The 23,222-nt window shown below is 38.7% G+C and overlaps 1 protein-coding gene across 6 annotated transcripts; it reads right to left on the bottom strand.

The window, feature by feature from the left end:
• Window positions 1–1,346: 1,346 nt before the first annotated feature.
• On the bottom strand, window positions 1,347–20,887 carry hif1aa (hypoxia inducible factor 1 subunit alpha a). Of its 6 annotated transcripts, none has more exons than XM_065296502.1 (15): window positions 20,671–20,887; window positions 10,784–10,974; window positions 9,601–9,746; window positions 8,173–8,257; window positions 7,844–7,956; window positions 7,544–7,743; window positions 6,602–6,708; window positions 6,353–6,500; window positions 5,936–6,219; window positions 4,647–4,879; window positions 3,601–3,627; window positions 3,093–3,316; window positions 2,869–2,971; window positions 2,541–2,649; window positions 1,347–2,428 (listed from the first exon to the last, which is right to left on the bottom strand). In XM_065296502.1, exons 1-15 carry the CDS (start codon window positions 20,697–20,699, stop codon window positions 2,265–2,267), a joined length of 2,163 nt encoding a protein of 720 aa, XP_065152574.1. In that variant the 5' UTR covers window positions 20,700–20,887; the 3' UTR covers window positions 1,347–2,264. The 6 variants fall into 6 exon arrangements, with proteins under 6 accessions (XP_065152574.1, XP_065152572.1, XP_065152571.1 ...); XM_065296500.1 differs by having other exon boundaries at window positions 3,568–3,627; XM_065296499.1 differs by having other exon boundaries at window positions 4,593–4,879.
• Between the last annotated feature and the right edge of the window lie 2,335 nt (window positions 20,888–23,222).

A 23,222-nucleotide genomic window follows, 5' to 3' on the forward strand; every position in this document is an offset into this window, starting at 1 on the left:
AACACAAGTGTTGATTGCTAATTTGAGCTCGGGCGCAGTTATCATTTCCATGTTTAGCGTCACAATGTTTAAATAGCAAATGCATTTGCGCCCATTTGTGTGCCCATGAGCATGCTGGGCTGAAAATGAGGTGTGTTCAGGCACATTGTTGGCGCGTTGCTATTTTGAGGCAACGCTGACCCCATTCACACAGACCTTTGGTCCCAGAAAATACCCGCAAAAGTGCCAGACAAGCTTCTGTGTGAACGGAAACATGTCCCGTAAATTTTCTGGGATCGTTGCCGGAAAGAGGACCTAGTAAGATATATACGGAAAACCCTAAAAAAGTCTGAAGTTAACGCCGCAATACTGTTTTTGTTATTTAAAGAGTGAGTTAATAATATGAACCTATAAATGAGACGCTTGTTTGCTTATTACACAAATAGACAGCACACAAATGTTTTTAAATATAGAAATTAAAGGATTAAAATGTAAAAGATTATTATTGAGTCTCTTGGACATAAATGAGAACTGATTACGAGACATTAGAAGGCGTAAAGAGATGCTTCACCTATAGCCTGGTACTGTAAGTAATTGAATGTTGCAAATATTTAATTTATTTTAAAATGTTTTTATTATACACCACAGGTTTATTGTATATGATGACTTTGTATCTGTGGATATGGTGAGATAAGAACTTTATTTGATCAATGCTTTTTTAAACACTGACGGTACTGTCCGAGTGCTGTTTCGGCTCTCCACGCGTTTATAAATTCTTTATCTCTGTTTGTTACAAAAAGGTATTTTTAGAGTAGGCTACAAACCTTTTCTTGCATATTTGTAAATTATTTTTTCAGATTACACTGATCATGTAGGCTATCCATACATTTACAGCAATTAAAAGCCTGCTATTTTTACTTCAATGACAAAAAAAAAACTTTTAAAAAGATTCCAAAAGGATTCAAATTACAAAAAAAATTACAATTTCAATACAAATAAAAAAACCCAATTTTTTTAAACATCAAACTTAAACTGGAGGTCTTCTGGAGAATCGGCATGGCGCGAACGCAACTGGCTTTTAAAGGGGATGAGCCTCTCATTGGTTTATTGCACGTTATGCCCAAAACACAACCATTACTCATTACGAGAATAGGAACAACCCTTTTAGACGGTGTGCTAGGCGCACAAACCATTTTTCCCGTCATTAAATTAGCAAAAGTGAATTCGGACACACCCTAGAGTTTTTAGACACTCATGCGCTTGGATTGTTATAAAAGGGCCCTATACCATTAATGTCAGTCCTGTAGCTGTTGAAAAGCTTGAATAACTTTATTAGAATCACTTAGTATTGATATCCTGAGGCAAAATGAGGTTGAAAAACATTTTATTTGTCACAGACATTACAAATTCCTGAAGACAATGTGACACTACACAAAACAAACGTGAGAACAGAGATCCGTGGCTAAGCTCAAACACCAGTGGGTGCCCTATATCCTATGTTTCCCATATGCCACTACAAACAGATAGTATATAACATTTTGCTTGTAATGCCCTAAATATATTTATCTCCATAGAAACCTCTAGTAATAACATCATCATCATCTGTAATAGTCAACATCAAGTTAATTTCTCTCGTATGATCTCACACAACTCATTTCCAATTGAGTCACTCCCTCAAAAGCTACTTCTATCTCTATATTTCAATATAACAGATTCAAATAAAAGCCACTTAAGACAATTCACAACATACACACACACACACATACACATATATGTACGTTTTTATATGGGACACACAAAACCCTGACCAAATAAACAAGAAACATTTAGACATTCCTGAAATCAATTACAAAACAGCAGTGCTAATAAAATAACATTTCCTCAAGAAGCTGCTGGTAATTCATATCATTTGTGCGCAAAGACGTGTGACAATACAATATATATCTTATATATATATATATATAGAATACAATATATATTCTCTTTTCTGTGCGTTTTTGCTCTAACCTATAAGAGCACAGCTCATTTTTGCTTTAGGAGTCTTCCCTGCTTCCATAATAATTTATATGCTAAAAGTCTTTTGCTTATTGATGTCCAGCATGTTTTTCTATCTAAGCAAAAATCATCCCAGCGGTCTGATTGCTCATCACTGTCTTGATAATGGACAACAATCCATAATGCCACTGATATCTCCCGCATCATGGGAGAAATTTACATTTGGTCTATGAGAAACATAAACTTGTGATTAATGTTATAATGTATCGCATACATAGAAGTATGGCTATTCAGATAACTAAATCCAAGGCACACAGTAGCTCCTCCCCCTGTAGCAGGTGTTGCCGTCCAGTTACGGGTACGTTAACGTCGCAGTCGTAATGGGTAAGCTGGGGGAGGGACAGGGATAATGCCCCACCATCTGATGATCTGCTCATTAACCTACTAGCAACATCTGAGAAAAAGAAAGATTGAAAAGAGAGGATAACAAAAAAGTAAGAGCTCTGACAAAAATATTCATGGTCACAAAAAGCTAACGTTGAAGTGTGGTTTCCATTGTGACACACCAGATGGCAGCAACAGTATTGTAGTGTGACGGAGCCCTTCTGATGATGAAGCGTCTGATATTTTGATCCTTTTCTCAGGTATTTCAGCCACAACCTGCACCACAGACCCCTGAGAGCAAACATGTGCTGTATCATCCGTCAGATAAACTCTCCAAAATGTACATGTAAAGACTCCTGATTAGACTACATTAATAATGTGCACAGTATGTATCTATCTCCAAATGTCCAAATAAACAAAAGTGACATATTCTCATATTTATCAGGAATAGAAAACGTTTTATAACACATAAACACTTCACTTACACAATGCACTAACACTCACACATACCAGCCTTATTGCTTCAGAAAGAGTAATGGCCTCAAATTTTCTCTTGAGTAGCTTTGGGCCGGTCTGACATTTAGACGAAATACCATTGTCTTGAATAATTACTCTAGGGAGATACAAAAAAGCAATAGGAAGAAAGAGAGAAAATGGAAAGGAACAGAAAACTGATTATTCTTCAATAACTTTATTTATTGATTGGCAGCATACCTCTAAAGATCAAATCGCACCTGTCGTCGATCAGCTTGGTTCCAGTGTTCTGTTGAGCTGTGTCACAGCACGTTGACTCTAAAGGGGTCACTTGGACCGATGGGGCAGTTTGTGTGCTATTGGAGGAAGGCAGTTCGAGACCTGAACATGGGCTGGAACAGATCGACCTGGATGGAGTCCGCAGCTGGAAGTCATCATCCATTGGAATGTATGGTGCCAACATCTCCAGATCCAAACCCACTGGCTATAAAATCATCATCAGGTCATTAGTTTAACAAAAACTAATTTAATAACTGCACACAAACATAATAAGTCACTAAACTATCATGTTCTTTGTTCTGTTTGAGAGTTCCAATGATAGAAAAAAATTGAACATGTGAAATTAACCGTTTAATTTTCCTTCAAATGTTCCTTTAACCTAATATATAATCCTATTTGAATGAACGTACTGAAACGTTACCCCAATGTTTTACCACAAAGTAAACATGCACTTACAGAAATTTGACTTCTGTGCCATTCTGTACCTACATTGTTTTTGTCTGGTGTCAGCATGATCTAAACAAATAAACATTTTTACAAACAGTGCATAGCTGTGAAAATGTCTTTTTGCTGGTTTCTCTGGCTCCCCTAACAAAAGTAATATTTTACTTTAATATCATATGCATTTTATTCATCTTATTAAAAAACTCCTAACAGACACTAAAAGTGGTTAGGTGAGTGCATGGTTTTGGTAGGCACAAATGTTTGTGTTATCAGTATTAAAGGGGACATTTCACAAGACTTTTTTAAGATGTCAAATAAATCTTTGGTGTCCCAAGAATACATACGTGAAGTTTTAGCTCAAAATACCATATAGATAATATATTATAACATGTTCAAATCACAGTGTCCTTTAACATGCAAATGAGCTAAAGAAATGCAAACACTGATCACCATAATGGTGGTTTGTTGAATTTGAAACTCATTTGTGCTGTCAATTATTTTCTCTCGGTCTCTGCACTAAATGGCAGTGCTGTGGTTGGATAGTGCAGGTTAAGGGGTGGTATTATCCTCTTCTGACATCACAAGAGGAGCCACATTTCAAAGACCTATTTTTTGTTTTTTTTGGGTGTGTCCTTTAAAATGCAAATGAGCTGAATAAATGCAAACACTGATCACCATAATGGTGGTTTGTTGAATTTGAAACTCATTTGTGCAGTCAATTATTTTCTTTCGGTCTTTGCACTGAATGGCAGTGCTGTGGTTGGATAGTGCAGGTTAAGGGGTGGTATTATCCTCTTCTGACATCACAAGGGGAGCCAAATCTCAATGAGCTACATGCTTGCAGAGATTGGTTTACCAAAACTAAGTTACTGGGTTGATCTTTTTCACATTTTCTAGGTTGATAGAAGCACTGGGGACCCAATTACAGCACTTAAACAGGGAAAAAGTCAGATTTTCATGATATGTCCCCTTTAATAGGCCAAAAAAACTCTGTCAAGTAGTCAGCAATGGCTCCTCCTTCAAGATCACAACTCTACCTGTATATTGAATAGTGTCTTGGGCTGCAAATCCATAGAAAACAGTTTCTTCACCTGATCTGATTTTTGCTGGTCACTATATTCTGAATCCAAAGACAGATCAGACGATTGTGAGACAGGGAAGCCATCAGGCTCTAGTTGGGAGGTGGAAGTGTCTGCATCATTTAGGGTTGAACACAGTGCATCAGTATGTAGGGAGAGCGGTGAGAGGGGCAACAAGACACTGGATGAGGGTAACATGACATCATTGTAGAGAGGAATGTCTTTCAGCACACTGATGGCAGAGTCTGAAAGAAATTAACATAAAAACATTAAATCTTTGTAAATGACAAAAATACTAGGGCTGTCAAAAGATTAATTGCGATTAATCGCATTCAAAATAAAGTATTTTGCATAATTTATGTGTTTGCACTGTCTGTAATTATTTTATATATATATATATATATATATATATATATATATATATATATATATATATATAAATATATATATACACACACATTAATGTTTGTATTTAAGAAACATTCACATGTATTTAAATATATTTTGGATAATAAAAAACTTTATTTTGTATGCGATTAATCACAATTAATCTTTTGACAGCCCTAGTATTTTTATCATTATAAATATAAATAAAAATATACCTAGGTACATTTTTCTTAAATTCATACATGTATGTGTGTATTTATATATACTTATTACACGGCTCTCTGGAATGCTTGATTCTGATTGGTCAGTTGAGACATTTGCAGGTTCGTTCTTTTCAAATAATAACCGCTACAAAGAAATAACGCACAGCCGGTACTACTTGTACGAGTAAAATCGCTCCGCGCCAATAAAGATCAATAAAGATTACTGTTTGGCGCCATCTTGTGACAAACACTGGACAACCACGACAAGACACAGAGAGTTTACTGAGACTGAACTTGACAAAATAGAGCATGACAGCTACAAAGCCAAAAAATGGAGACAGACAAGTATGAAGCAGAGGATCTTAATAAGGTATTACGATCATTTTATGCATCTGTGCAAAGTTTCGCGGAAGGATAAAAATGTTAATTTAAAACAAATATGCCAATAAAATGTTTCAAATTCATATTCAAGTCCGTTTTTTTTCTTATGTGACAAGTAGCCGTGTAATAAGCTTACATAATATATAATTACAGTACACACAGACATATATTATGCAAACACAAACTTTTATTTTGTATGTGATTAATCGCGATTAATCTTTTGACAGCCCTAATAAATACTAATATTTAAATATTAATATACACATCCTGTTTATAATGAGTAAGAAATCTGGTTTAAATGAGTCTGGTTTTGAGGAGTATAGTACAGACCTTGGCTGTTGATATCCAGCGTGAGCACCGCCTGTGCTGTTGGGGGGTCTATGACTGTGAGCTCATCTGGCACCCCCTTTAGGTTACCATGTAGCACTGCAGGTTGCAGATCCTCATCTACCAAACATTTTTTCTTCTCATCACCCTCCTTACTCTCCTTTTTAAACGCCATCATGGTCACTTCAGCCATGAGGGCTTCCTCATTCTCTTCCTCCTTTTCCTGTTTAACTTTTGTGCTGTTGATTTGCTGCAGTGAAAGGATTTCTTTGGGCTGTTCAATGCCACTGCAGAATAGGAAAGGACAAACAGATTAAAATAATGCACATTTGCAAACAAATCTACTCCTAATTATATATTAACACAGGAGTTTAGGGGCCTAAACACACAAATTTAAACAGACATCTCCTGTGTTCGCACCTGAGGATGTAGTTGACACAGACCACGCACTGTGGCTGGGAGTTTTTACTGTTGTAAATAACAGTGGCCTGAGTTAAAGCCCAGACAAAGCCTCCTGTTTTAGCCAGCATACGGTATTGCCCGGTACATACCTGTCCCTTCACAAACACTGCAAAATGACAAGTTATGTAACTGTTATGCAATGCACATCTTTATAGTAATAGCATCCTTCGGGAGGAGCAACCTGTGCATGTGTTTATATGATCTTACGGTTGTGATGTGTTTTGGTCATATGATCAGAATCCAGGGCGTGGTAGTACTCGTATACAGAATGCTGCAACAGATCCCTTGGATCAAAACCCAACAAATCTGTGATCCTGCAAGCAAACACAAACACACACGGTTCTGTGACCCTGCAGTTCTTAGAAGTCACCCCTAGATGGCAAAGTAACCAAAGCCATGAAATCCAATGACTGATAAGTCAAAATACAGTTCGTTAGAGATACTTTCTGTGATTCATCCCAGTTGTTGAAATCTTTTAGATCTGTTCAACAAAGCCCTGCAAAAATGACCGACCTGAATTAAAGGAAAACACCACCGTTTTTCAATATTTTACTATGTTTTTACCTCAACTTAGATGAATTAATACATACCTATCTTTTTCCAATGTGTGCACTTTTAATCGTTGTACAGCGCTTCTTGAATGTGTTAGCATTAGCCTAGCCCCATTCATTCCTATGGCTCCAAACAAAAGTTTTATTTTGTGCCACCATACTTACTCGTGTAACTACTCATGTAACAGTCTTTAAATAGGGAAAAAAACGGAAGTGTTTGGTGGCTTCTAAATTCATCCCTGTTTGGATCCTAAGGAATGAATGGGGCTATGCTAAATGCTAACACATTCACGACGCGCTGTACAAAGATTAAAAGTGCACGCTTTGAAAAAAGATAGGTATGTATTAATTCATCTAAGTTGAGGTAAGAACATAGTAAAATATTGACAAACGGTGCTGTTTTCCTTTAAACCCATGATCTTGGCAATGCTAGCGACATCGTCTACCAGCTACAGAAACATTAACATTTCACAAGAGCAGAGGTTAAAGGAATTTATCAGTGTCTTTGTGCAGACAGGCCGAGAGTCAGATTTTGCTGCGGTCAGCACAGAAGCATTGAATCTTGTGCTGAGCAGGTGTAATTGCACAAGGGATTTACCTTTCATCACAGTAGGTGAAGCGCATATCTAAAGTGTGCCGGCTGAGGAACGTTCTAGAATCCAGTGGTGCTTCAATGTTGCCTGGATGGGGAATAGACTCACAGATTACCACCAGGTATGTCGAACAGACCCTTTCTTCCTCACACACATCATTCTCGATGGCGTCAACTGTGTGGATATGGCCCGAACAACGCAGAACCTAGACAGAGAGAGGCTGATAGGGATAAATATGGATCCAGATTCGCGGTAGATGCTTTTAGGGTGATATAAATAGGGACTGCATGAATGAGGGGTGGTACCTTCCAGGAGGCAGATTTGATATTGACAGTGCGCCCTCTGCTGGTTAGTGTACATTTCATCCTCAATAGAAAATTTCTGTCTGTGTGCTGCTCCTTCCCTTTCTTCAATATGCCTGAAGAGGGAAAAGGGAGAGAGATTTGTGTGAGGAATTTGTGTTTGAGAGAGAAAGAAAGAACGAGAGAGAGAGAGAGAGAGAGAGAGAGCGAGAGAGAGAGAGAGAGAGAGAGAGAGAGAGAGAGAGAGAGAGAGAGAGAGAGAGAGAGAGAGAGAGAGAGAGAGAGAGAGAGAGAGAGAGAGAGAGAGAGAGAGAGAGAGAACCTATAATTACCTATTCTGTGTGCTAGCATTTCTCTGAGCTCTTCATGATCACACGGATGACTAAATTCAAACACACTGTGTCCAATAAGGTCAATCTATGGGGAAAACAACTAGTTTGATTTAGATATTCACATCTTATATAAGATATCCAGTGGCTAAATATTCAGAATTTGGGGAAAAAACTAACTAAAGATTCATTAATTGTACTAAAAATCAAAACTCAAGAAACAGATTACAACATTTCTCATTCTAACTACAAAAATACCCAATGTTTTATGTTAATTTCTTACTCAGAATTCAATACTTAAGTTACTGAATACTTAAAGGAGAACACCACAGTTTTTAATACTTTACTTTGTTCTTACCTCAACTTAGACAAATTAATACATACCTATATTTTATCAATGCGTGCACTTAATCTTTGTTCAGCGTGTTGTGAATGTGTTAGCATTAAGCCTAGCCCCATTCATTCCTCAGGATCCAAACAGGGATGAACTTAGAAGCCACCAAACACTTCCATGTTTTCCCTATTTAAAGACTGTTACATCAGTAGTTACACAAGTAAATATAATGGCACAATATTGCCAATATTACTGCCCCCGAGGTCATTCATATGGCTCCAAACAAAGGTTTTCTTTTGTGCCACCATACTTACTCGTGAAACTACTCAAGTTACAGTCTTTAAATAGGGAAAACATGGAAGTGTTTGGTGGCTTCTAAATTCATCTCTGTTTGGATCCTAAGGAATGAATGGGGCTAGGCTAAATGCTAACACATTCACAATGGGCTGTACAAAGATTAAGTGCACGCATTGATAAAAGATAGCTTTGTATTTATTAGTCTAAGCTAAGGTAAGAACATAGTAAAATATTGAAAAAACTGTGGTGTTTTCCTTTAAGATTACTAGTGGTACATTTTCTTGGAACAATCATTACTTATGCATCAGTTTGGCACCATTAGTGCAGAAGTAGCACACTTTATTTTTAATAATCATTCTAACACAATTCAACTAAATTGTTACAAAGTTTCATATTTATAATGCATTTTAACATTAAAAAAATCAAAACTAAATGGTTGTTAGCGCAAACATTTACACAGACATACAGAGTATACCCACTTCTTTATTAGATGGCATGGGGTATACCCACTTATAAATATACATTTCATAATAATCCTTATACTCTGAAGTCAAGCAGCAGTGACAATACTAGCTCATTTTGGAGTGAAATTACATGTCACTGTTTATATCACAGGGTGTTCAACCTAGTTGGGCCACTTTAAAATGTGTAAATTGGTGGCTTAAATTACAGAGTATACCCACTTCACCAATGCCTATTGTTATTTTTCTCCCACTGAAGGTTCAATGTCTTTTATATCAGTCACATCTGCATGTATATTCATGGAAATATGATCTGAATGAAATACAAGTTTGCATCACCTGAGGAAGACCCAGGCACTTGCTCACAGTCTCTGACAAATACACCATGTCACCATCAAGAGACAGAACCATGAGAAACCCATCCAAAGCTTTAAGAAATGTACTGTTCCACTGACAGTCCAATTCAGTCTCCACACCCAGTACACCTACATGACAACAAACACAAATAAAGCTCTAAATCAAACTGCTTTCAGCTGTCAACGTCAAAACAGATCTCTCTCTCTCTCTCTCTCTCTCTCTCTCTCTCTCACGCACGCACGCACACGCACACGCACACACACACACACATCTCCCAGATGAATTAAAGGGAAAGTTCACCTGAAAATGAAAATTTGCTGTTAATTTACTCACCCTCAGGCCATTCAAGACTCTTGTGAATGTTTGCCTGAGGTTATCGATTACAGGATATAATGTTGTAAATAATGTCTACAGTAGTTGCTTGCACAAATCAATCTTTTTTACTTCATAAGACTTCACTATATTACCAGAGGACATGGATATTCATTTTGTGTTGCCTGTATATGCTTTTTGACTCTTAGCTCTTTCACCGCCAGCGTTTTTAAAAAAAGTTGCCAGCCAGCGCCAGCGTTTTTCATGATTTTCACCAAAGTTTAATGCCTTCCAGAAAATGTTCTTCTTTAAATATATAAACATACAATATACCAAATGAAAGAACAGACCCTCTGCTTTCAAAAAAAAAAAAAAAAACGTTTCATCCTACCTTCAGTGGTTCTTTTCTAATCAGCTTTTGAATATGGGTAGGTTTCTGCAAAAACACCACATTTTGAGCAAAAAGCAGTGATAATTCCATTTCTGTGACGGACTTTTTATAGAGATCCCATTCAGAGCGATCTTTAAAACAGGCACGGACATGCAGCCGCTTGCCATAGGGCAATACTTCCGGGTTTAAAAAGTTGCGGCCACCTGGTGGATAATAGCGGTATTGCGGAAAGACGGAAAATCTCGTCATTGGCGGGGAAGCGTTTTCTCTTAATTGACGAGATATCTCGTCAATGGCAGTGAAAGAGTTAAAGAGACAGCATTTGTAGACTTGCATTTTTTATTCTATTAGTGTATTCTATTAAATACACTAAATGACCTAAAGCAAATTTTTGGGTGAACTACCCCTTTAACGCAGGATTTCTCTTTTTCACTCACAGGAATTTGAAGTAGATTTGCCCACCTGTGTCCACCAGTTTACGCAAGCGAAAGTAGCTGAGCGCGAGCCTTATGACTGATGCTTTGTCCAGGTTGGAGGTGATGCTGTGGGGCAGGGGCAGTTCTTTGGCCAGCTCATAAAACACCTCGGACTCTTTTCCTCTCCGACAACGTGCAGCATCCCGAGATTTCTCCTTTCTTCGCTCTGAACTCACCCTGCAACCAATTACACACATCAGCCTGTGCTTTAAATGTCTTCAGCATAAAGGACAATTGTATGCAGTATTAATAAACTCAATGAAATTATAAGCTAAAGTGTCAAGTATTTAGTGTGACCTCCCCTTATAGCAGGAACCTAAAGGCTTTATTAAACTAAATCTATTTAAATCCTAATTTCGCTTAGCACCAAGATTAAATACTGACTTTTGCCTAAAGAAGCCATTCTGTTTTGAAAATTGTGTGGGGAGGTTTATATTTTGTGTACATATTTCCTATATTTCAGTTTGCATCAAAATAAATGTGAATGGTTATCAAAAATTTGCTAAAACAAAAACACTGATAGTGACATAAGACATTTGCACAATACTGTATGTACTGAATTTACATAGAATCTACCGTTTGACCATTAATGTAGCACATACTCATCAGTATGCAGGTAGGTAGGATGAATATATTAGAGTACATCCCTCTGTTTGGAGTCTGACAAATTCCCTGCTCAAATCCCATGAGTCAATTGGATACACTTCACAATCTCTGCAGAAGGTCATGTGCTTTTTTACATACTTTTCTACTTCATTCAGACACACAGTATGTAACACACACTTTTGTAACATGTATGGAATCGTAATAGTTTTACAGTATATAAACATTTAGTTGAACTTATTTTGTGAGATCAGTATGTGAGATCTGATTTAAAATCTGTTATTTAAAGGGATAGTTTTCCCAAAATAAAAATTCTTAACACAAGCGTTGACAGGACAGGTGTCCATTTATAGAAATGTGCGTTTTGTGTTCAACAGAATAAAGAAACTCATACAGGTCTGGAACAACATGAAGGTGAGTAAATAATGATATAATTTGTTTGGGGGGGTTGAACTATCCTTTTAACCACACATCTGTTTAAATTAATACTCTGTTGTGCTCAAGACAGTTTTGACATTTTCATTCAGGCTAAATTGGATATTTGTCAAACAAGGTAAGAAATCAGTGGCATAGGAGAGGTTATGTAACAGAAATGAAATTTACAGACAGACAGAGCCTATAATAAATCAAGAAGAATGACAGATGTGTAGAGAATTAATTATCACTTTTCTCTACTGGTTTATTACGCGCTGGTCACCCCCACCCCCTTAACTGTGAAGAATAACAAATTAATAAACTAGATTATAGCACCTCATTTACCTACCTCTGAGCAGATGAGGTGAGATTTTACACTCTAACACTGATCACAGATCAGCCCACTGTATAGTCTAGTGTTATATGGTGTTGCGTAATGTTGCTGTGTTGTGTGGAGCTGGACTGGGTATGTTGTGTAGTGCTGTGTTATGTAAAGCTGTATTGTATTGAATTGTGCAATGTAGTTTTGCATTGAGCTGCTTTATACCACATTTGTATTGTGTAAAACAAACAGCTGCATTGTGTTATTGTATAATGTTGTGTGGAGCTGTATTCTATTGAATTTGTAATGTTGTGTAATGTGTAGTGTTGTGCAATGTAGTTTTGCATTAAGCTGCTTTACACAATGGTTGTATTGTGTGGAGCTGTAGTGTGTAGTGTTGTGTAAAGCTGTGTACTGTGCGGTGTAATGTGTGAGCTGTAGCCTTCTATGCAGTGTTATGCATTGTTGTGTGGAGCTGGATTGTTTAGTGTTGTGTGTAATTGTATTGTACAGTGCTGTTTGATGTGTCGTGTGGTGATGTATTGTATAGTGTTGTGTAATGCTGTGGAGCTGTACTGTATGGTTTTGCCTAATGCGTTTTGTTGAGGTGTGTTCTGTGTAGTTTTATGCAGGGTTGTGTTGAGCTGTATTGTGTTGTGGGGAACTGTACTGTGTAGTGTTGTGTGGTGCTGTATTGTGTAGTGTTGTGTGGAACTGTATTGTGCAGTCCTGTTTGATTTGTTGTGTGGTGACGTGTTGTATAGTGTTGTGAGGAGCTGTACTGTGTGGTGTTGCGTAATGCGTTGTGTTGAGGTGTACTGTGTAGTTTTATGCAGGGTTGTGTGGAGCTGTATTGTTATGTGGGGAACTGTATTGTGTAGTGTTGTGTGGAACTGTATTATACAGATGTGTTGTGTAGTTACGTATTGTATGGTGTTGTCTAATGCTGTGTTGTGTGGAGCTGTACTGTGTGGGGTTGCATGGAAATGCCTTGTGTTGAGGTGTACTGTGTAGTTGTATGCAGGGTTGTGTGGAGCTGTATTGTGTAGTGTTGTGTAGAGCTGTATTGTGTAGTGTTGTGTGGATGTGTAATAATGTGTTGTGTTGTGCTGTGCTGTTTAGTCTTATGGTGTGTTGTGTAGTGCTGTATTGTGTAGTGTTGTGTGAAACTGTATTGTAATGTGTAGTGTTGTGTGGAACTGTATTGTACAGTGCTGTTTGATGTGTTGTGTGGTGATGTTTTGTTTAGTGTTGTGTAATGCTGTGTTGTGTGTAGAGCTGTACGGTGTGGTGTTGTGTAACGCGTTGTGTTGAGGTGCACTGTGTAGTTTTATGCAGGGTTGTATGGAGCTGTTTTATGTAGTGTTGTGTGGAACTGTATTGTTTAGTGTTGTGGGGAACTGTACTGTGTAGTGTTGTGTGGTGCAGTATTGTGTAGTGTTGTGTGGAACTGTATTGTGCAATCCTGTTTGATGTGTTGTGTGGTGACGTGTTGTGAGGAGCTGTACTGTGTGGTGTTGCGTAATGCGTGGTGTTGATGTGTACTGTGTAGTTTTATGCAGGGTTGTGTGGAGCTGTATTGTGTTGTGGGGAACTGTACTGTGTAGTGTTGTGTGGAACTGTATTGTACAGTGCTGTTTGATGTGTTGTGTAGTGACGTATTGTATAGTGTTGTGTAATGCTGTGTTGTGTGGAGCTGAACTGTGTGGTGTTGCATGGAAATGCCTTGTGTTGAGGTGTACTGTGTAGTTTTATGCAGGGTTGTGTGGAGCCGTATTGTGTAGTGTTGTGTAGAGCTGTATTGTGTAGTGTTGTGTGGACGTGTAATAATGTGTTGTGCTGTACTGTATAGTGGTATGCTGTGTTGTGTGGAGCTGTAGCCTACTGTTTAGTGTTATGCTGTGTTGTGTGGTGCTGTATTGTGTAGTGTTGTGTGGAACTGTATTGTACAGTGCTGTTTGCTGTGTTGTGTGGTGACGTATATTGTATAGTGTTGTGTAATTTTGTGTTGTGTGGAGCTGTACTTTGTGGTTTTGTGTAATGTGTTGTGTTGAGCTGTAGCCTACTGTTTACTGTTATGCAGTGTTGTGTGGATCTGTATTGTAAATGTGTAGTGTTGTGTGAAACTGTATTGCAAGGTTCCCCAAATCTTACCCTGGAGGGCCGGAGCACTACAGAGTTTAGGTCCAACCCTAATCAAGCTTACCCACCTGTGATTGTCTAGTAATCATGAAGACCTTGATTAGCTTGCTCAGGTGTGTTTGATCAGGGTTGGAGCTAAACTGTGCAGTGCTCCGGCCCTCCAGGGTAAGATTTGGGGAACCCTGGTGTATTGTATTGTACAGTGCTGTTTGATGTGTTGTGATGTTTTGTATAGTGTTGTGTAATGCTGTGTTGTGTGGAGCTGTACTGTGTGATGTTGTGGTTGTAAGTTGAGGTGCACTGTGTAGTTTTATGCAGGCTTGTATTGAGCTGTATTATGTAGTGTTGTGGGGAACTGAACTGTTGCGTAGAGCTGTATTGTGTAGTGTTTTGTGGATGTGTAATGCTGTGTTGTGTGCTGAGCTGTACTGTATAGTGTTATGCTGTGTTGTGTGAAGCTGTACTTTGTGGTGTTCTGTAATGCGTTGTGTTGAGCTGTAGCCTACGGTTTAGTGTTATGCAGTGTCGTGTGGATCTGTATTGTGTAGTGTTTTGTAGAACTGTATTGTGTAGTGTTTTGTAGAACTGTATTTTGTAATGTTGTGCGGAACTGTATTATGCAGTGCTGTTTAATGTGTTGTGTGGTGACGTATTGTAATTGTACAGTATAGTATTGTGTAATGCTGTGTTGGAATAGAGCAGTTTTGTATGGAGCTGTAATTTAGTGTTGTGTGTAGCTGTATTGCATAGTGTTGTGCAATGTGTTGAGCTTTACAGTGTACTGTTACGGAGTGTTTTGTTGTGATATACTGTGTAGTGTGGAATGAAGCAGTATTGTATGGAGCTGTATTGTAGTGTTGTGTAGACATGTGGTGTGTATTGTTGTGCAATGTGTTGTGTTGAGCTTTACGGTCTAGTGTTATAGATAGGTGTGTGGAGCTGTACTGTGTAATGCTGTTTATGGTGGTATTGTCTGGGGTCAGTGAGGGTATTCAGGCATGAGCTGAATCACTAAGCTCCTCCAGCATTTAAGACAGTCACCTTATTAACATAAACTCACTGGAGACACACCAGGTAAAACCACTTTCACCCACACACAAAGATCCCACTGTACAGTTACTGACATCATGTTTAGAAAGAGCTGTCCACAGGGCAGACATGGAAAACCCAAAACCAATAAAACATCTTTGGACAAAGACTAGCTAAGACTCCGCCAGAGATGTCAACAGAGATTAATTAACTTGATTTATAGTTGATGATATTTCCTCTCTCACTCGGTCTCACTCAACATTCAAGATCTGATTCATGATTATCCTGCATTTACTGTACATAGCATAATGTATTACTCTAATATTTGGGATGACAAATTATAATGTGTTTTTTATATGTAAAACCCACGTCCCACTGCTCGTGTTATGAAAACACATATTTGCAGACGCTGTATAATGGTACTACAAAAGCTAGTAATCTCTCTCATCTAAGCATCCTGGGATAGATTATCTAGGATGTTTAAACATGAGGCAGCAGATTTTGCTTTACAAAACAACCTGTGTATTTGCCTCTGAATTTTTCTCTCCCTTGATATGCATACTATATAGTAACATTAGAGAATATAATGCTGTTTACACACAAACCGACACACGGCTTAAAATCTAAGGGGGATATTGAGGTCTCCAGTTCACAATTTATTGATACAGTGCATTTAGAGTGTCTGGATCTTGGCCAGTCAATCACACTAATAGCAAAGTGCTACACAAATCACCAGTGGCCTCAAACCTTTTCCTGTCTGTGATTCTGTAGCTCTTAACCTGTCTGAACTTCATCTGTGTACTTTCTGCACCAAGTACAGTAAAATGGGCAAAAATCACCTGTTTGTGAACACATACATATATGACCCTAGACCACAAAACCGGTTGCAAGTTACACAAGCATATTTCTAGCGATAGCCAACGATACACTGTACAGGTTAAAATGATACATTTTTCTTTTACGGTAAAAAAAAAAAGATGGACGATGTGACGTCGCTTCCTTCCATTGTAATGAATTAAAGCCAAAATGTCCGACCATGGGCGCTGCCATGTTACGCAAAAACTTCAGTTTGGAGCCAGGGCATGCGCAGAAAGAATTGTCTGTGGAGCCCCGAGACGGTTCCGCGGTATCAAACTCCTGTCCAAACACTCACGCACATAATTCAACCACGCCCCTTGATGTTATTGGAAGTGAATTCTATTCCTTTGAATAGAAAGGGCGGGACTTATGACTTGTACTGCAACCAGCCACCAGGGGGCGATCAAAGAGCCACCAGCTTCACTTTTCAAGATGTATAAGGCACACCAGATATTTAGAGCACCTATTGTCCGATTCACATTTTTACATTTTCTTTGGTGTGTAAGTGTGTATTAGTACATATTAACGATATGCAAAAGATACACACCCCAAAGTAAACAATGACACATGATATTGTCTCCAACTTAAATCTCTTTTCTTGAACTACACGAACACACGGATTGTAAGCAACAGTTTAAGGGCTCGTTATAGTTGTGCGTAGGTCCTACCGCGTAGCCGCGACGGCGTAGGTTCCACGTCGGTTTTCATTTTTACTTTTGCGTCGTCGTCCGCATCGACGTGCAAACACACGTGCAGACCGCTGGTAGGCAGTAACCACGCGTGTAACCACGCGTGTACCCACGCGTGTAGCTACCGCGTGTAACCACGCGTGTAACCACAATAGCAGCGCAAGCTTAGCAAGTTAACCCACAAACGAAGAAGAAACAGCAACTTGTTGTGTATAATTTGAGAAGACCAGCAATGATGGAAGTAAATAAACAGCGACTTTTGATGCAGTTTGAGTTAAATCACTCCTCAACTTGGCTCATCTTTGTTTTCACCGTCACAAACGGAAATACCTATGACGCCGTTTTTTTTACCTGACGGGAGGGGTTCTGGTGGACCAATCCCAGCGCTTGCGGTCTGCGTTTTTGCGAGGTGCGCGTCAGGCTACGCACAGGCTACGGATAGCCTACGGCGTAGAACCTACGCATGACTATAAATCGGGCTTTACTTCCTGGGATTGGTTATGTAGACCAGTGGTTCTCAACATTATTCCTTGAGGCCCACTGCTCTGCACATTTTGTATGTCTCCCTTATTTAACACACCTGATTCAAATCATCAGCTCATTAGCAGAGATCTCCATGAACTGAACTGAGGCCGGCAGATAAGAGAGACACACAAAATGTGCAGAGCAGTGGGCCTCCAGGAACGGGGTTGAGAAACACTGATGTAGACAAGACCGTCATTTTCATAAGTTAGCAACCGAATCTTTCAAACATGGTAAGGAGCATCACGTTTCCAGCTGACGTCAGAGGTATTCAGGCCAATCACAAAAGACAGATTAGCTGGCCAATCAGGGACACAGAGCTTTTGAAATCTGTGCGTTTCAGGAAGAGAGCGAAATCTGGTGCTACAAAAATTCACGGTTTGTGGAAAATAATGTGTTTTTTAACTATAAACCATGCAAACACATTGTATTATACCAAATACACAAAATAACATTGTTTTATAGCAGTGAAATAGGTGTACATTAAGTTAAGATCATGTTCCATGAAGATACTTTGTCATTGATATTTTGTGAATATATTATCATAAATATATTTAAAAATTATTTATCATTTTATGTGTTGCTAAGGAATTTGAACAACCTCAGTTTGCAGATTTTCAAATTGTTTTATCTTGGCCAAATATTGTCCATCGATCAATGGAAAGCTTATTTATTCCATGCTTTAATGTGATGTATAAGTCTCAATAAACACAAATTACCCTTATGACTGGTTTTGTGGTCCAGAGTCACATATATAAAAGCTTTGCACCACTGGCCACATCCCATTTGACATTAATTGCAATTATAAAGTTTAGATTTATTGGCCCCAATATGTCTTTTACCACAGATGTAGTAGACATGTTTTTAAGTAGTAAATTATTACAAATCCTGCTTCAAATATGTATCAATCACTAGCATACCTGGGTAGCCTTCACATTGACTATTATGATTGCATAGTAGTAACCAACATTATGCGGTCCCCTAGTTTGGCTTAGTATGTGTGGTCTTGGATAAATATGCCAGGAGTGTTTACCAGGATCTGCCTCATTAAGTTATAAAAAGGGCTCTTTTACTCTTATTTGGAGCTTCTAGATGTTTTTGCATTACTCTAAATAGACTGTTAGCTCAGCGTTCGATATTAACGGTTAAGATCTGGGTTAACATCACATGACCTTGCACAGTTCAATATACAGCCAAAAGGCGTGTAAAATTTCATATGGCGCTATGCAGGTTGATCAGTGTATAACATAAAAGCTTTTGTGGCACTTTCATGTCAGTTTTGCAGTGGCATGTAAACACGAACATGCTAAATATAAAACGGGCTCTGTGAAAGTTACAAATGCCAGTTTGCGAAAATACACAAAACAAAAGTCCCACAAAAACAAAATACGACCATGTTAAATTAGTAAACTTACCCTAAACCCCTGTTGGGACAGTATTAAAACACCAAACATGCAGGCTAATCAACAACAAAGAGCTCCCAAGGGCTATTAAGCAACCATTCCTAGCAAGCTTTAAGCTAGGCTTAAGAAGTGTTTTGAACTACATGGTTCCTTAGACACTCATTTAAACCCATACCGTACAACAAATCATCAGCATGCCCCTCTGCTCTTGATGTTGAAGTAATGATGTAGACCTTCACGCATCTAAGATGTGCTGAGCCAATGTAGTGCAGACAGATGGAGTCTTTAGCATGATCACAGACCCCTCTGCGATTCTCGCTGTACCCTCAGCATGCAATAATAAGCCAATAAGCTTTCTGCCAGTCACTTGTTCTCTTTTTCCCTCTCTGACCAGTACCAACTGCTTCCTGCAGGGAATATGTGATTAATTATTCATAACACACACACACACACACACACACAGACACACATAAGAAGACACACTTACTATGGTCTAAATAAATATTTTAGCAAGGACACTCCTACAGCTGCAACGGGAAAACATAATGCTTCTCTGCTGGCCTTTACAAGCCCGACCATTAGTACAGACACCACAGGTGGGTTTATAATGGATCTTATGCCCCTGCAAAACATGATGTTTTGATATTCTTGCTCAAAAACTGCAGACATCATCTGCAGAGGCCTGCCCTGTATGTGTGTGCGTGTTCAACAGGACATGATATTAGATCACACAAGCTTCTCAATGGAATTTAGGTTAATGTAATTATTCCAACCTTTAAAGCGTTCGCACCACTTTGGGAACATCTCATCACCATGCGATTATTGCTCATTTCTGACACATTGGCAAAGCGTCCAATAAACTGCTAACACTGCCCGGCAGCAACCTGTTTGTAACATCTATGCAGAAAAATATCCTGTTTGAGAATGAAGTCCTTATTAGAGGTCCACGACGAGAGATCAAGACAAGACATTCATTAACAAAAGGTCAACATCCTTCATCAGCCATGTGATAGTAAAGACCCTACTGTTTAAGAATTCCATTTCAAGGAGGACAATCGTCTGGTTTGATAAGAGCAAGAGCAGTCTAACCTTTCTCAGCTTCATTTTACACCCCAAGAATGGCAGCACAGACAGGCCACAAGCTGATAGCACACAGGGGACCTTTACCATAGAGCCAAAAGGAGAGGTGTCAACTGATCCAGTACAAAACACCATTATCAAAGCAAAGGGCTGTCAAAGGAGAGGAAAGAACTGTTTCCACATTAAATGTTATCACAGTAAATGTATTTTGAATTAGTACAGATTTTTAATGAGTACTGTAATGATGTAATTGACCGTGTAATTAATACTGATTCTCTGGCTCTTGAAAAGATGCAAACCGTTTATTATTAGTGTCTCTTTATGATATTTTAAAATAAATGTGAAAAGCAGAGATGAATGAAAACCACCACTGAGAGGATTTAGTTCAAAAAGCTTAAAACGTTGCGCATGCGCAATAAAACCTCTTTAAAAAAGAGACGCAACCATCCAGAGTTAGTTCAACCAGACAGTCCATTATCTCTAGGCTTGAAAGTGGATGCATAACTCTATTAATTGACGCACTATCGTTGCAATAGGTTTTTGTTTTGTATTTGGACCGTGCACACATACTGTAAGGCAATAGCGTTTTATGAACTGTTATAAACTGTAAAGAATAAACTGTTATGAATAATAAATGTGACAACAGGTTTTCTAGTGAAGCTGTTGAATGAGAGCGCGCAACGTCGCATAACGAACAAAAACATAAAAACACATTAGTTTTATCAAAAGCAAGCTCACATCTAAACAGAAAATGATGATTGGGTGCTGAAATGTCACTGCGTGTGAATCTGCGCAGAGAATACGCGTTTACCTTTTTTTCCCAGGTGCGACTGTATCCATGTTGAAAACCCCACGTTCCCTCTAATCGCGTCAAAACCTGTAAATGTGCAAAAGAGTCCGTCCAGCAAAGTTATAGCGTCCAACTGCTGAAGAGTTGAATTAAGTTGCACGGATGCTATGCCGTTTCATCCCGCGCTTGCTTTCGCCGCATCTGCCTGATGGCGGACGGGAACGCGCAGTCACATGCCTCAGAGTCATCGGGAGCGCGCTGGGATCCAGCTCGGGTATTTTTGGCACCTCTACCTTCAATAGCCATTACAGACGAATAATGCTGCCACTGCCGTGTACTAGTTGTTGTTTGAGGTGTTAACCCTTCATGACATCACATTATTGTTTACCATATTCGAATAGCAGTGATTGTAGGCTAGTTGTTGTTTTGGCACTTTGCTCGGCATTCAAAATGCGCAATGGCTTATGGGATGCATGGCATTTTTCTAACTAAACATTTCATCTTAAATTTATACGTTTATAAACGTGATTTTTTACATTTATTATTTTTGTCTCCAAAACGCAACATTTGACAATTTTTAGTTCGTAATTCTCTAAGTTAAAGACAAATTAGGCTTTCCAGTTTATTAAGCAAGAATTTTCCAGCCACAAATAAATCTGGAAGGTTGTTCTTTCCACAAATTCCATTCCAGCCCTCTGCCCAGAATGAAACGTGCAGACAATCCGTCTCATCATTTTCCAAACAAGCCAATGGAAAGACCAGAGGACATTTCCCTGAAACCAGCCACATGCAAACACTAAGGTGGAATTAAGTTTCTTAACGGTGATTTAGAAACTATTTCAGTAACTTTAAAAATATCTCCACTGAATTATACTTCGTATGCAGTAAGTAGCCTACATTTACATCAATGCTTTGAAAGATCCTGTAAAATAAATTGAGGACACTTCTGAACAGAAAACTTGTGGCTTTTTGTTAGTACAGTATCCTAGCCGTGAGCTGTATATTTGACTCCAGCTTTGAATCCATTGGCAAACTTCAATGGGAAGGGCTTCTACGGGTTAAATGAGTTTACGGCCATGCTCCATCTCCGATGTGTCCTTGAGGGAAACATTCGATCCTGTGTAGTTTCATACCGATGGAGTGTTCATGCTAGGCCTATTACGTTGGTTCTGGATGAGTATCTGCAAAATTGCATTTTCAATTTATTAACAGAGCCACTGCCGGATTGCAGCTAACTGTAGTTGCCGTATATGAATGAGGGTGGCAGATGGACACGTGCCAACTCTAATCTGCAGTAATCTCCTATATCCTCCTATTTAGAGATGATCTCTCCCATCTCTCAGCATCACGCAAATGGGACTTTGAAGAGAGGGATCAAAGAAAGATGCGAAGATCTTTCATCGGTTATGTAGGCTACCAGCACTAAGCGCATCAAACTGAATACGCAAACATACCCACAAATTATTGCTCCGTCAAGCTTCATTAGGCAGCAAACAGAAGCTTGGTGAACACTCGAGATTTGCCCTAGAGGTGAAGTAACATAGGAATACTTTCAAACACAAGAATATATATGATATTTTAAAGAGATACAGAGTTCACCCGGCTACAATTCTTCTGATGTCTTTTTTACCTACAGGGACTTCGGCTCTAATCGTTACAACCCTTCATTCATCAGGACAAAAATCAATAAAATAAACAAAATCGGTCAAAGACAGGGTTTAGACATGAAGTGGGACTAGAAGTGAAATGGATTTTGCATCCAATAAAGTAGATCTGTATGGGTAGAATAGAAATCAATAAAATGTAATTATGGTCCATTGGGCTTGGGAATGGCTGCAAACTGATCTGTCACCAAGGCCTTTAAGAGATGCATTACTGAAGGCTAATTTTATAACTGGAATGAGTTCAGTCTCAAGCCAAGAGGACAGAAGTCTGTCGCCAACATACAAACAGACAATTAAATCTGGACCACGGTGCTTTTATATTGACTTTCGTTATAAGCAACACATAATATGCATAGTAAGACTGCATCTGCCAAGATGAGAAGATTGTTTAAAGGATTAGTCAATTTTCTTAAAAAATAAATCCAGATAATTTCTCACCACCATGTCATCCAAAATGTTGATGTCTTTCATTGTTCAGTCAAGAAGAAATTATGTTTTTTGAGGAAAACATTCCAGGATTTTTCTCATTTTAATTTACACCAACACGTAAAAGTTTTAATCCAGTTTCAACGGAGTTTCAAAGGACTCTAAACGATCGATCCCAAAAGAGACATAAGGTGGCGAAACGATTGTCATTTTTGACAAGAAAAATAAAAAATATGCACTTTTAAACCGCAACTTCTCGTCTATCTCCGGTCCTGTGACGCACCAGTGCGACCTTACGTAATTGCGTAATGCCGTGGAAGGGTCACGTGTTATATATATGAAACGCACATTGCGGACCATTTTAAACAATAAACTGACACAAAGACATTAATTAGTATTATTAGACATACAACAACGTCGGAACGGTCCTCTTTCTCCACACTTGTAAACACTGGGGTGTAGTTTCGCATACGTCCTCCGTGA

This window comes from Paramisgurnus dabryanus, chromosome 20 (genome assembly GCF_030506205.2).
Source record: "Paramisgurnus dabryanus chromosome 20, PD_genome_1.1, whole genome shotgun sequence".
Classification (NCBI taxonomy): domain Eukaryota; kingdom Metazoa; phylum Chordata; class Actinopteri; order Cypriniformes; family Cobitidae; genus Paramisgurnus; species Paramisgurnus dabryanus.